The following is a 13608-nucleotide window of genomic DNA, read 5'->3' on the forward strand; positions in this document are numbered from 1 at the left end:
CTGGGAGGCCACACTCCCTGGCATTCAGCTCAAGGGGCTGGTTCTCCACCCAAAGCTCCCCTGGACCTTAAAAACAATCTCACCATTAGCGGGACACAATGGCAAAAGACTATAATCCAGCAAATTAGGAGGTTGAGACAGGAGGATCCAAATTCAAGGCCAGCCTGGGCAACTTAGTGAGACCCTGTCTCAAAATAAAAAGTAAAAAAAAAGGCTAGGGATGTAGCTCAGTGGTAGACCACTCTTGGGTTCAATACCCAGTAACACAAATTAGATGATGATAATGATAATTCTACTATTAGAGCGGTGGTGTGTGGCTTAATGGTAGAGCACTTGCCTAGCATGCACCAGGTCCTGGGTTTGATCCCCAGTGCAGGAAAAAAAAAAAAATCTTCTACTGTACAGGGCTATACACACGTTCCTTTATTAACTCCCTCAGCTCTAAAGTACAGTAGCTTGACCTATTCCAAGAACAGAGGAGACGACTCACCCCAATTAATAGCTTCTTCCTTGGACACAAACATCACTTTTCCTCTGGGGTAGTGCAAAGCCAAGTGAAAACTGAGCTCAAGAAAGACAGAGCCCAGCCAGCTAGTTTCTGCTCCGTGTTCTCACGCACGTGTAGACACACACAGGCACACCCACCTCCTTGTGGCCCAGCCACCTGTGACACCCACTGCTCTGGTCAGCCCTCAGCCTCTCCATGGGTCCAGACACCCACCTGCCAGCAAGCACAGACATCATTTAGAGGCATGTGGCTTTGGGCAAGAGTGTGGCCCTGAGTTTCAGTTTCCTCGGATGGGAAATGGAATTACAGGATCATTGTGAGGACGGCATGAGACACTGGCTGTAAATAGCTCAGCCCGGTGCCTGGCACATGACGAAGAGGATGATGATTCTGCCACTCCTCCCACAAGTCAGTGACACACAAATCCCCACTGCCCAGCCACCAGCTGCCATCACCTTGGCCACAGAGCAGGCTCTTCAAGGGCCTTTGTCCTTCACGTAAATGATTTGCCCCTGTGTTATCAGCATTACCAGCATTCAACAATATCCCATTCTCCTCGCCTTCCAGCCGCCCTGCAGTTGGTCAGGGCCATGTGGTCAATTCGGATGTCAAGAAAACGTAAGTGGATGTGACATGTGCCATTTCTTGAAGGAGGTAGAGAAAAGCCATGCACAATTCTTTCTCCCTTTTCCCCTAATGAGGTGACATTGGAGGCTCTGGGTTCCCAATGGTACCAGTCTCATCAGGCTGGATCCATGAGGGACCATGTGGAGCAGAAGCCCTGGCCTACCTTCAAAGAACCTGTGAGCAAAAAGAAGTCTTGCTTGTGTTAAGTCATGGAGATTTCAGGACTAATTAGGTCCCACAACCTCCCTAACACCCTCCCACTAAGCTCTAGCAGGGTGGGAGGTGGCCCACCCCACTCAAAGAAGTACTACATGCATGTCCCTATGTCTGACAGGCCCTCTCTCCTAATACCACCCATGCCAGCCTCATGGTAAGCCACAGCCACCTTCTTTCTGTTCAAGGGAGAACCAGGAAGGCAGCACCCTCTTCTGGAGGCAGAGGGAAAAGAAAATGTGGAATTTCCTTCACAAGTAGATTTGGTTAGAAGCCCCAACAGCTTACTGTTTGGAAGAAGGTAGCTAAACCCATAATACCAACACAGTAACCCACCCACTCTGTCCAGGCTCAGTCAAAGGGTCCATCCCAGATTAAACTCCGAGGATGGGCTACTACGGAAGTGAGCCCATGAGCAGACAGGGAAATACACACGTTCCTAGCAGCATTATTCACCATAGCCAGAAGGTGGAAGTTGCCTCCGTGTCCGTCGATGACGAGTGAGTGGACAGATAAAACGTGACGCGTCCATAATGGAATGGTTTTCAGCCTCAAAATGGAAGGATATCCTGACACATGCTACAATAGGAATGGACCCTGAGGACATCCCGCTGAGTGAAATAAGTCGGTCACAAAATGACAAACATGTACGATTCCGCTTGACTACCTTAAGTAGTCATATCGAGAAACAAAAGCAGAACAGTGGTTGCCAGGGGCTGGGGCAGGGGAGGACTAGAGAATTGTTTAATGGGTACAGAGTTTCACTCATCTGCAAGGCTGAGTTCTAGAGAGGGCTGGTGCTGGTGGTTCCACAGCCATGTGACTGTACTTAAGGCCACTGAACTGTACACTTAGAAATGATTATGATGGTAAATTTTATGTTACATCTATTTTACCACAATTTTAAAAATAAAATAAAATGCTTTTTTTTTAAAGTAGACAAGGAAGGAACAGAGATAGAAACCCTTGCCCGGGGATTAGCAGGAAGCAAGGGGGCTGGACCAGGCCCAGAGCCCACGCAGCTTCCAAAGAGGGCTTTAGAGTCACCTTCTGAGTTCCAAAGACAGGTTCCACCTCCAGAGCTTATTTGTTTTGCTGCCAACTTCCCGGCACAAGACGAGCCTGGTTTAGTAGGGCTGCCAGGCGCTTGTGGCCTCCAGTTTCAACATTCCTCCCATCAGAATTCAGATGGGAGGCATCCTCTCCAGAATTCAGCCTATCCCTACACCCATCCATCAAAAGGCAGTGTCTCAGCTTGGGCAGAGTGGCACACGCCTGTAATCCCAGCGGCTCAGGACGATGAGGCTTAGTGGTCGAGTGCCCCTGAGTTCAATCCCTGGTACCAAATTAAAAAAAAAAAAAAAAAAAAAAAAAAAGCAATGTCTCAGGGAGAATGCAGAATAGCCCAGGGTTCAGCAGGAAAAGAAACTTCCCCCAGGCCACAACTTTCACTAACTCTGCCCTACCCCTCTGCCACCTCCTAAGCACAGCTCTGACCTCCTAACTGGCAGTCAAGAGATGCCAGCCCTCCCTTCCACCAGAAGGCAAACCCATCCAAGAACCAAGCTCAGGGCCAGATATGGTCTAATTGCTGTCAGGGGATAGAGAGGCGAGATGTCTCAACTTGGCCCTCATAATAAGGATGCTCACAAGCCAAAGGCCAAAGGAAACAGGCCAAGAGAGTATGCAGAAGGTCCACAAGGCTGGCAGGACTGCCATACACCAGGTATGAACCATAGCAGCATGCAGCTGGAGCAGCAAAGGGTCAGTCACCTCTGCTCCAAGGAGAGTTCCTGGAAGCATCCCTTCCGTGCCTGGACATTTGAGCATGAGGCCAAAGGAGGGACACAGCTCCCACAAAACCAGGGCCCATGGGCAGGCAAATGGGCACATACAAGTCTTCCAGAAAAATGAATGCAAGATTCTGAATTGAGAGCAAGAGGAAGATTACATGTTCCAGAGGCTTCCTCTAGCATCCACGAGGGGGTATAGTAGTAGACAGCGCCATCACTGCAATGGCTCAGGAGCCAGGCTGCTCCAATTCAAATCCCAGTTTTAGCTCTGTGCCTTTGGACAACTTGCTTAACCTCTCTGTGCCTTAATGTCTTCATTTACAAAATGAAGATAATAGCAATAACAACACTCAAACTCTCACAGAGCTTTAGTGACAGTTAAATCAGTGAGTTAGTTCCGATAAAGCTCTGAAAACAGTGCCGGGCACATGGTAAGTTATATTACCGGCTGCAATTGTTACTGTTATTATTCCCAGACCCTCGCCCCCTGTCCTGGTCCTGAAAGACACCAAGAGGAAGACCAACTCACTGGGGACTTCTCAGGAGCTGGAAGCAGCTGCATACAATGTGGGTAGCACACCAGCTGTCTCGCACCATGAGAGGCACAAGAGATGCTCCTTCGGACCGAGGACAGTACACTCCCCATTTTCACGGTCTGCCTCCCCCTAAGGGTGCTATCTGCTCTTAGCCCTAGGTGTGAGCTCCTTCCTGGGACCCTGGGGCCCTTTAGCAGAATTGGTCAAGCAATCCAGGCACACAGTCTGCAGCGACATCCTCATTCTTTCAACCAGAGTCAACAGAGCACCAAGCCTCCTGGGAACCACTTAGGGAGGGAAGGAAAGGGAGGGACACACAGGCACACAGACACAGGTCTCCCTGGGCTCCTGCAAATGTACCAGTGCAGCTGTCAACACCCAGTGGCACACAAGCACAGTCCTGGGTGCTCCTTCCATTGCGGGTATATTGTGTGTATGCACACGCACCCTCACACACACACACACACACACACACACACACACACACACACATTCCTCCTTCCTGCGGGGAGGGTGTTGTGCAAGCTGACTCACTATTATCTTTCTAAAAGGTAAGAGCAGAGGCAGTAGAACATTTCTGTTAAGGGTTCATGCTCTAGAACCGCACTGCCTGGCTTGAATCCCGCCTCCACCTCTTAACCAGGTGCGTGACCTTGGCAAGTCAAGTCACCTCTCAGAACCTCCGTTTTTGTCTTTGAAATGGAAAAATAATAGCACCCAAACTCACAGTGCATCTGTGAGTTAGGGATGGATAAATACATCCCAAGAGTGCTTAGGAGTACTGATTACCATTTCTATGACCTGACAGCTCGGTAGGTCAGATCATCTGATTGGCAGGCTCCCGAAGAGGCCCTGGTTCTCTTCTGGTTCTGAGTCTTACTTGCTCAGAACCACTTTCACCGAACCTCTCTCTGCTGCAAACTCATCTGACAATTAGAAGGTCCTAAGCAAAAATTCCAAGCTCAGTCTATGTACCAAATCTGGATTTTATTTCCTCTGCCCACAGGCTACACCAGCCGTGTCCCACATCTCTCAGCCTTCCTGTTTGGAAATCAAAAACAGCCTCAGTTCACCATTCTCCATAGACACCAGGGGCTTTCCCTGGGGAGATTGCCATAGCTTTTCCACCAGAGGATGGATAGTGTTTCTTTTCTTTTTTTGTAATTGAACCCAGGGGTGCTTAACCACTGAGCCACATCCCCAACTTTGAATTTTTTATTTAGAGACAGGGTCTCCCTGAGTTGCTTAGTGCCTCATTTTTGCTGAGGCTGGCTTTGAACTTGCAATCCTCCAGCCTGAGCAGCTGGGATTACAGGCATGCACCACAGGGCCAGGCCTCCAGCCCTATTTTAAATATTTTATTTAGAGACAGGGTCTGGCTGAGTTGCTTAGGGTCTCACTAAGTTGCTGAGGCTGGCTTTGAACTTGAGATTCTCCTACCTCAGCCTCTGGAGTGGGTGGGATTACAGGCATGCATCACAGCACTCAGCTGAAGAGTGTTTCTTTCTTCTTTTTTAAATTTTTTTTCAGATTTTAATGGACCTTTATTTTATTCATTTATTTATATGTGGTTCTGAGAATCAAACCCAGTGCCTCACACATGCCAGGCAAGCGCTCTACCACTGAGCCACACCCCCAGCTCTTGGACAGTGTTTCTTCATTGGACATCCTAAGAAATCCTGACACTGGGAATATCTGGAATCCAAAAAAGTACCAAACCACAGAGCCCAGTGACTGAGGCTTAACTCTCTGGACAAGTCACTTAAACCCTCTGGGTTCCTGGATTTGCTATTCTGCAGAGCAGGGACAGCAGACCCCCTCCCCAGAGTAGAAAAAAGGATATAACAAAAAGATGGAAGAGGAGCTACTCTAACACCCAGGACTCCGCAGGTGCTCATTGCATCTGAAATGCAGACTTTTTACCTCCATCCCTGCTGGAGACAAAAGATAGGAGAAGAGATCTGAACTGGGGTGTTGTGCTGGCTTGGTAAAGCAGTCTGTTATCTTTAGCAAGATGATGTATTCTGTCAGGTGGTTAAGAAAAAATTCACAACGCAGCCTGGGCAGGTTTCACTGGCTGGGATTCAGAGCAGCCTTCTATTCTGGGAGATGGGTGCCTTCTAGACTCCTTTTCTTCCCCCCAGACTCTAGTTAACCTGATCAAATCTCCACCACACCCCCTGCCCCCACAACTAGGCAGAAAGGTCAAGGGAACGACCCCACCACCCAGCCCCAGGTCCCAAGCAGACTTGGCCTAGCCACCTGTGTTCTTTGCTCACACACACCCAACCCAGCCTAGGCCCACACAGCTTTTGGAGCAGTCCCATGGTGCTATTGGGGCAGATGGCACATCCTCAAAGGGGCTGGGACATTGGCCCACCAGACCCGTGTGCCCATCATATGACAGCATCACAAGGTGAGAAAACCACACCCTGCGGCTACCTCACCCATCTCACTGGTTTGAAGCCCGGTGGTCACCATAGCAACAGGCTCCCGCTCCAGCCTGCCAGGCGGGGCTGATGCAATTCTCAGGCAGTGAGCAACTCCAACTTGTTCACACAACTCTGTTCCCACTCGGGGTGGGTGAGTGGGGAGAACAAATGAAGAGGGAGGGGATGGGCGCACAACCTCCAGAAACTCTGCGCTCCCTTCAATTCTGCTCCAGGGGCTGGATCTAAGGGACCAGGACCAGGAAATGAGCAGTGAGCTATGGGTTCTCCTCCCATGTCCCTAGTAAATGTGGTGTCCCTGTAGTGGCTGCCACTTCTGGAAGATGTGTCTCTGTCAAGCCTTGGGAGATCTGGGGGAAGGGGAAACAGCCTGTACTGTGCACTTCTCTGCCCCTTCCCTGCCTTCTGAGTCAGCACCCCACAGCTGAGCATGCCGTCCTCCCTCAGCCCACAGGCAGCCCAGCTCTTCAGAATTCAACAGGTGCAGCTTCTTAGCCCTCTGCTCAGTTATGTTCTCTGCCTTAGTTGCTTGCAATAAGCACCCATAAATCCCAGAGCTCCCTGTAAGCCAAAAGGTCCCCATGATACCACGGAGCTGTCTATCCCACTCCTCAGGGGTCTGTGGCTGCCCTGGGGAGTTATTCGCTCTACACTGAGGACATAACAGCCAGGAGTCACCTGACCTATTAAATTACCCATGCGCCCATCTTCATGGAATAAGCACTCAGAAAGTGGGAGGAGGGGGCCAAGTCACCGAGTCTCTCCTCCCACCAACCAAACACACCAAAAAAAGATGAACTGGCAACCCTAGTGTCCTCTCGCCTTCAGCGCCTACCCATTGATGCAGGACTCTCCCTCCGGAGGCTGCTGTCCTGGTGAAGATGCCTCTAGAGCCAAGAATGCTTCCCTCCTGCAGGCCGGGCTCCCTTCTCCACCCCAACAGCCACCTCCCGCCCTATGCTCCCTCCTACTTGCCCACATCAAGGGCATCCACCCAATCAGGAGCTGGGCCTCCACACAAACAGGCCCTGCTCTGGGACCTTGCACCCTGCTAGAGGCCAGCACTGAGAGGAGGAGGGAAAGTGTACCTCCTGGGAGGGGCAGTCCCGCAGTGGGATGTGATTAACTGAGGGAGTCCTTTGGGAGATGGCATTCAGCTGTGGGATGTTCTAGTAATGTGTCCTGCAGGAGCCTCCAGGCTGCTGAGATCAGATAGGCAGAGGTGGTAAAGTGCTATAGCTGGAGGTGTCTTGTAGACAAATGGATCAGTGGAGGAGATTTGAATGAGTCCCAAAATAAACCACTGTATTCATGGTCAGTAGACTCATTATGCAGATACCAAGCATACCAAGACCATTCAGTGGGGAAGGAAGAGTCTTTTCAACAAATGGTGTGGGAACAATTGGATTGCCACATGCAAAAAGAAAGAAATTGAACACTTCAAAAATTCACTCAAAATGTCATCCCAGCTACTTGGGAGGCTGAGGCAGGAGGATCACAAATTCAAGGTTAGTCTGGGCAACTTAGCAAGACCCTGCCTAAAAATAAATAAATAGGGCTGGGAACATAGCTTAGTAGAGCACTTTCTTAGTATGTACAAGGCTCTGGGTTTAACCCCCAGTGTCATTTAAATAGGATAGAATAGGATAAAATGTTTGCAAACCAAGGATTTGTAGCTAAACTATATTTTTTTAAAAAATCTTACAACTCATCAATGAAAAGACATCTAACCCAACTTTTAAAAATGCTCAAAGAGGTCTGGGGACATGTCTCAGTGGTATAACATTTGCCTTATCCCCAGTAACACACACACACACACACACACACACACACACACACACACACACACATGCACACACACCTGCACGCACACAGAGCAAAGAATCTGAACAAACAGTTCTTCAAAGACAATGAAGGTGGCTTTCCTTCAGTCCACTGACAGAGAGTCAATACATGTGCCAGGTACTATGCCAAGTTATAGGGACATAGCTAGGAGGCAAAGTAGACTCATTCTTCATGAGGATTCCATTGAGTGCACAAATAACAAATGCATTTACTATGTGTGTAAAATGCATATTGGCCATTTAGTTCTCACAATAAGGAGCTACTCCTAGAGTTCCCATTTCATAAGGAAATGGAAGCAAAGAGAAGTAAGGTAACTAGCCCAAGATCACACAGTACATGGTGGGACCAAGATCATACTCAGGACCATCTTCCCCAGAGTCCATATCTTGAACCATGACATGACACTGCACATTTTCAGAAGTGATTCATTTCGCTAGGGATCAGGGAGTTGCTTGAAGCGGGTGATGGAGAAGTGGGTTTGAAGGTCAAAAGGTAAGTACAAGCTGGGTGAGGTGGTGCATGCCTGTAATCCCAACAGCTCTGGAGGCTGAGGCAGGAGGATCACGAGTTCAAAGCCAGCCTCAGCAACAGCGAGGCACTAAGCAACTCAGTGAGACCCTGTCTCTAAATAAAATACAAAATAGGGCTGGGGATGTGGCTCAGTGTTTGAGTGCCCCTAGTTCAATCCCAAAAGGTAAGCACAAAAGGACAGTGAAAGACAGAGACACAGAGCCAAGCACCAACACGGAGTTTGGGGAACACAGAGAGCTCAACTGCTAAAGCTGAAAGGGTGGAGAGGCCCACAGGTCCAGGCTACGGATGCCCAGAAGTCTATGCCAGGTAGACATGGCTCCATAGGAGCCCTGAAAGAGTTCAAGCAGGAGGTAGACTTGCTCTGGACTAAACCAGACACTGTGCTAGGTTTGTTTTGTTTTGTTTTTGTCCTTGGGATGGGACCCAGGAAATTCTACCACTGAGCTACATCAGCTACATCCCCAGTCGTTTTTATTTTGAGATAGGGTCTCCTAAATTGCCCAGGCTGGCCTCGAACTTGCAATCCTCCTGCATCAGCCTTCCAAGTCACTGGTATTACAGGTCCATCCCACTCTGCTAGCTTGATTTGATTTTGATTTGGGGAAGCTGTCAGGTAGCTGGGAGGGGCTGCTGAGGAAGGGGTGGATCCAGCAGGCAAATTGGGGAATGATGAGGACTCAGGTGTGCATGGTGGAACATCCCATGCCATCTTCTTGTTTTATCCACATCAGTGACAATAACAGGGTAGGCAAGTGGTTGACTAGATACTGCTGGCCACCAAGGGGTAGGAGGAGAGGCTCTCACTGCAGGGCATTGTGTGCCTGGTGCCCAGGTGACCCTGGGTTTAACTCCAATTCTGTGATCTCCTCTGAGCACAATGGGATCCCTCAATGGGATCCTGTGGCAACCCAAGTTAAGACACCCATCTCCACCAGCCTGCACCAGAGGGAAGGGCTGCCTAGGGAGCACATATTTTGTAGAGAAGAGCTTAGGTCTCTGACAGCAGTGTGCTCATGAAAGGAGAAGTTCTCAAAATTGAGCTTTAGCTGGTTACAGTGGTACACTCCTGTAATCCCAGCAATTTGGGAGGCTGAGGTGGGAGGATCCCAAGTTCAAGGCCAGCCTCAGCAATTTAGGAAAACTCTGTCTCAAAATAAAAAATAAAAAGGGCTGAAGAGCTGGGTGCATGGTGCACACCTGTAATCCCAGCGGCTGGGGAGGCTGAGGCAGGTAGATCACAGTTTAAAGCCAGCCTCAGCAATTAAGCAACCGTAACTAAATAAAAAATAAAAAAAGGGCCGCAGATGATTTGCTCGGTGGTTGAGTATCCCTGGGTTCAATCCCCAGTACCAAAAAATAACAAAACTCAGTAACTAAACTTTGCTGATAGGGAACCAGGCCAGGGAGCTGCTCCCTACCCAACAGGTAACAATATCCCATGAAAAAAATTGCTGTTTAAACAACAAGAAGCCATCTCCTGAGGTTCTGGCTGAGTCAGGGAGTGGCAGCAGAGCCAGATGCTGGACTAAAAGCATTATCTCACCCAGTCTTCCTAACAGTCTCCTGGTGAGCTCTATTGTTGTTTCCATTTTGCAGATGAGTAAACCCAGGCCCAGGGAAGTTGACTGGCTTGCTCACTGCCACGTGGCTATCACAGTGGAGCGGGGATCTCAATGCAGGCAGCCTGGGCCTAGACCAGCTCTTCTCTCCACCTCCACCATCCCCCACTTTTTAAAAAATATTATGTTAGTTGTAAATGGACACAATATCTTTATTTACTTATTTATCTTTTTATGTGGTGCTGAGGATCAAACTCAGTGCCTCATATGTGCAAGGCAGGTGCTCTACCACCTTTTAACCATGGAGTTTGTGTGTGTGGCGGGGGTTGGGGGGGGTTGGTACTGGGGGTTGAATCCATGGATGTCCTGGGGGTTGACTCCACTGAACTACATCCCCAGCCCTATTTTTAATTCTGAGACAAGTTCTCTCACTAAATTGCCCAGGCTGGTGTCAAATTCATTATCCTCCTGCCTCAGCCTCCCAAGTAGCTGGGATTACCGACATGTGACACAGCACTGAGTTTAACCATAGGTTTTTACCTCTTTCCAACATAGCCATTATGTCCAGAGATACTAATAGAGAATTAAATCGATTTCAGGTTCTGATGCACAGGCAGGCTCAGCAGTAATAACAACAACAGCCCATATGTATACAACAAATTATTGTATCCTTGTACAGTCCACGGAGGCACTATTATTATTCCCACTTTACAGATGAAAAACTGAGGCACAGAGAGATTAAGGTGTCTTGCCCAAAGCCTCAAAGCCACCCGGTGGCTAAGTTTGGACCCCAGGCAGTCTGGTTCCAGGCGCTACCTTTTCTCTTGCTACCTAAGTCAGCAATACCATAGGATACATAGTTCTAATGTGCCCAGAGGGCTGGTTTCTCAGGCCACAGTCCATGAGACACAGCTCACTACAAGGGCAAGGCCACAGCTAGAACATGCCCAGCAGGACTGGGGAGAAGCCAACAATCAGGACAGATGGAAGAATGAGAACCTATTGACACCATGGTCTCCCATCAGTGGGTGTGCAGACAGACAGCTGGTGAGACTGGCAGGGGCATGGCCTGGGCCTGCCTGCCAGGCACAGACCACAGAGCCACCAAAGCAGACAAAAGACATGATGGGGTGCATTCAGCTCCGAATTCTTTGAAACTGGAGGTCAACCTGTTAGTGGATCATGCTATCACTTTGGCAGGTCACTTTTTGGAATGGATTGCAAAGTAATATCTCACCTACTGAGGGTAGGTATTGTTTTGTGAAGCTTTTTCACTCATGTGTGTGTATATATAGATGTAAATATATAGCATGTGCTGATGGGTTTTGTTCCAAAACGTGGGAGTAACATTATTACTACTAAATAAGTTGTAGTTTATTCCTACAATGGAATTCCAGGCAGCTTTGACAATGAATAATTTAGAGCTATAGGCAAGAACAATGATGAACCTCAAACATAATTTTAAGCAGAAAAAAAAGGCAAGTCACAGAAATATTCTGCTTCTATTTATATAGATTGCAGGCAAAATTACACAGTTATAGTATTTAGGAACGTGTACCTATGTAGGAAAACAAAGAGGGAGGAACGACTAACACCAAATTCAAGACAGTGCGTGCTTCTATCTGCAACGGGTGGTAGGGGCAGTGTTGTGAGTTGAACTGTGTCCCCTCAAAAAGAAATGGTGGGCCGGGCACAGTGGCACACACCTGTAATCCCAATGATTTGGAGGGCTGAAGCAGGAGGAGAGTAGGTTCAAGGCCAGCTTTGGCAACTTAGTGAGATCTTGTCTCAAAATAAAAAAATAAAAAGAGCTGGAGATGTAGCTCAGTGGTAGAGCATCCATGGGTTTAATCCCCAGTGTGTGTGTGTGTGTGTGTGTGTGTGTGTGTGTGTGTATATATATATATATATATATATATTAAAAAAGATATTGGAGTCCTAACCTCAGTACCTCAGAATGTGGCCTCATTTGGAAACAAGGTCTTAATAGAGGCAATTGAGTTAACATGAGGTTGTCAGGGTTTGCTGCAATTCAGTGTGACTTGTGTCTCTATGCAGTGGGGAAATCTGGGCACAGAGACACAAGGAGAAGGCCACATGAAGATGAGGACAAAGATGGACATAGGGCATCTACACACCAAGGGATTCCAGAGACTGCCAGCCAACCACCAGAAGTCAGGAGACAGATGGACAGATCCTGCTTCTCAGCCCTCAGAAGCCACAAAGACTGCTGCCACCTTGACTTGTGGCCTCTAAAACTGTGAGACAACATATTCCTGTTACGGAAGTCACCCAGTCTGTGGAGCTGTTATTAGCCAATGACCACAGTGAAGCACCCAGCAGTTTTTCAGTCCCTCCAGTGGGACAAAATTCTCTGGAAGTTTCTCTGAAAGGACTGACCACAGGTTCCTCAAGGCTGAGAGGAGAAGGACCTACAGCAGGCCTTCCCTACAAACAGGGAAGTGGACCCTAGGCCAGAACACAAACACAGCCTGTGCCCACTGTACCTCTGGTCACTGTACTGGGTCCCTCCCATGGGCCAGGCCCTCTCACACTCCATAACAGAAGTTCAAAGTCAGTCTTACGACTGCATAAGTAAGTACAAATTATATCCCAAATTTACAGAGGAAGAAGCTGAGGTTCAAAAATATAACAACTTTGCCAAATCAATCTTCACAGGTCTCTTTGGCTCTAAGGAGGATGTTGAATCCAGACCATCATTCATTCATTCATTCATTCACTCATTTTCCCTTCATTCACTCTCTCAACGAGTAATCGTTATGCTTCAGGCACTGCTCCAGGAGCCAAAGATATAACAGAGACTACAAAAGACAAAATTTCTTCCCTTTAGTGCTGAATTCATAGAACCACCACACAGTGTGAATACCAGACTTGGTGGGGGCAGATTGGCAGCCCTATGGAGCCCATGGCTGGATTAATAGAGGCATTAATGTTCTCTATTGAAAAAAAATCAGGGAAGGGCAGATGGAATACACTTTGGAGCATATTCCATCACAAATTACCAAAACTTAACAGGATCCATGCTTCAAGAAGGAAACCAGTTACACAGAAATCTTGTTCAGTGGAGACAGTCACTTGGTTGGAGTTGTTGTTTACCTTCCAGTCTCCAGGGGGCGCTGCTGAGAAGGGGGTAAGGGGCAGCCCAGGTCCCTGCCTCCTGTGGAACCAGGAGGAGTCCCAGCCCAGCCATAAATTCCCTTCTCAGATACAGGAGGATTGATCCCGAATCCAGTCTCCTGCCTAGTAAATACCCTGAGCTTTTCAGAAAACTCCAGTATCCAGAATTTTTCCAGTTGGCCTTAAGGAGACTGGTTAACTACCCCCTCCTCACCAGCTAGTGGCATCCAATCCTGCTCTGAACCCCAAAGCAGCCCCATGAGGTGCATTTCACTGCTGACAGGCTCATTAAGTGACTTGCCTGATGCTTTGTGGCCATTAAGCAGGGGCTTTGGGATTCAAATCTAGACTGTGCAATTGTGCAATTTCTCTTTCCTTTACTCACACATCCCTCAGAGTTTAAAG

General features: G+C 48.3%; 1 protein-coding gene across 3 annotated transcripts in view; it reads right to left on the reverse strand.

Moving 5' to 3' along the window:
• ABR (ABR activator of RhoGEF and GTPase) overlaps positions 1–13608 on the reverse strand; it is a 192626-nt gene that overhangs the window by 114375 nt on the left and 64643 nt on the right. Inside the window, exon 1 of one of the 3 annotated variants that reach the window (XM_081272943.1) lies at positions 491–601. The exons of the other annotated variants lie outside the window; for them this stretch is intronic. Within the exon in view, the coding sequence (XP_081129069.1) occupies positions 491–524 (34 nt within the window). The 5' untranslated portion in view covers positions 525–601. Of the gene's footprint in view, positions 1–490; positions 602–13608 lie in introns of those variants that run through there. 3 annotated transcript variants of the gene reach the window in all.

The sequence above is a fragment of the Spermophilus citellus genome (genome assembly GCF_964194105.1).
Source record: "Spermophilus citellus genome assembly, chromosome: 17".
Lineage (NCBI taxonomy): Eukaryota > Metazoa > Chordata > Mammalia > Rodentia > Sciuridae > Spermophilus > Spermophilus citellus.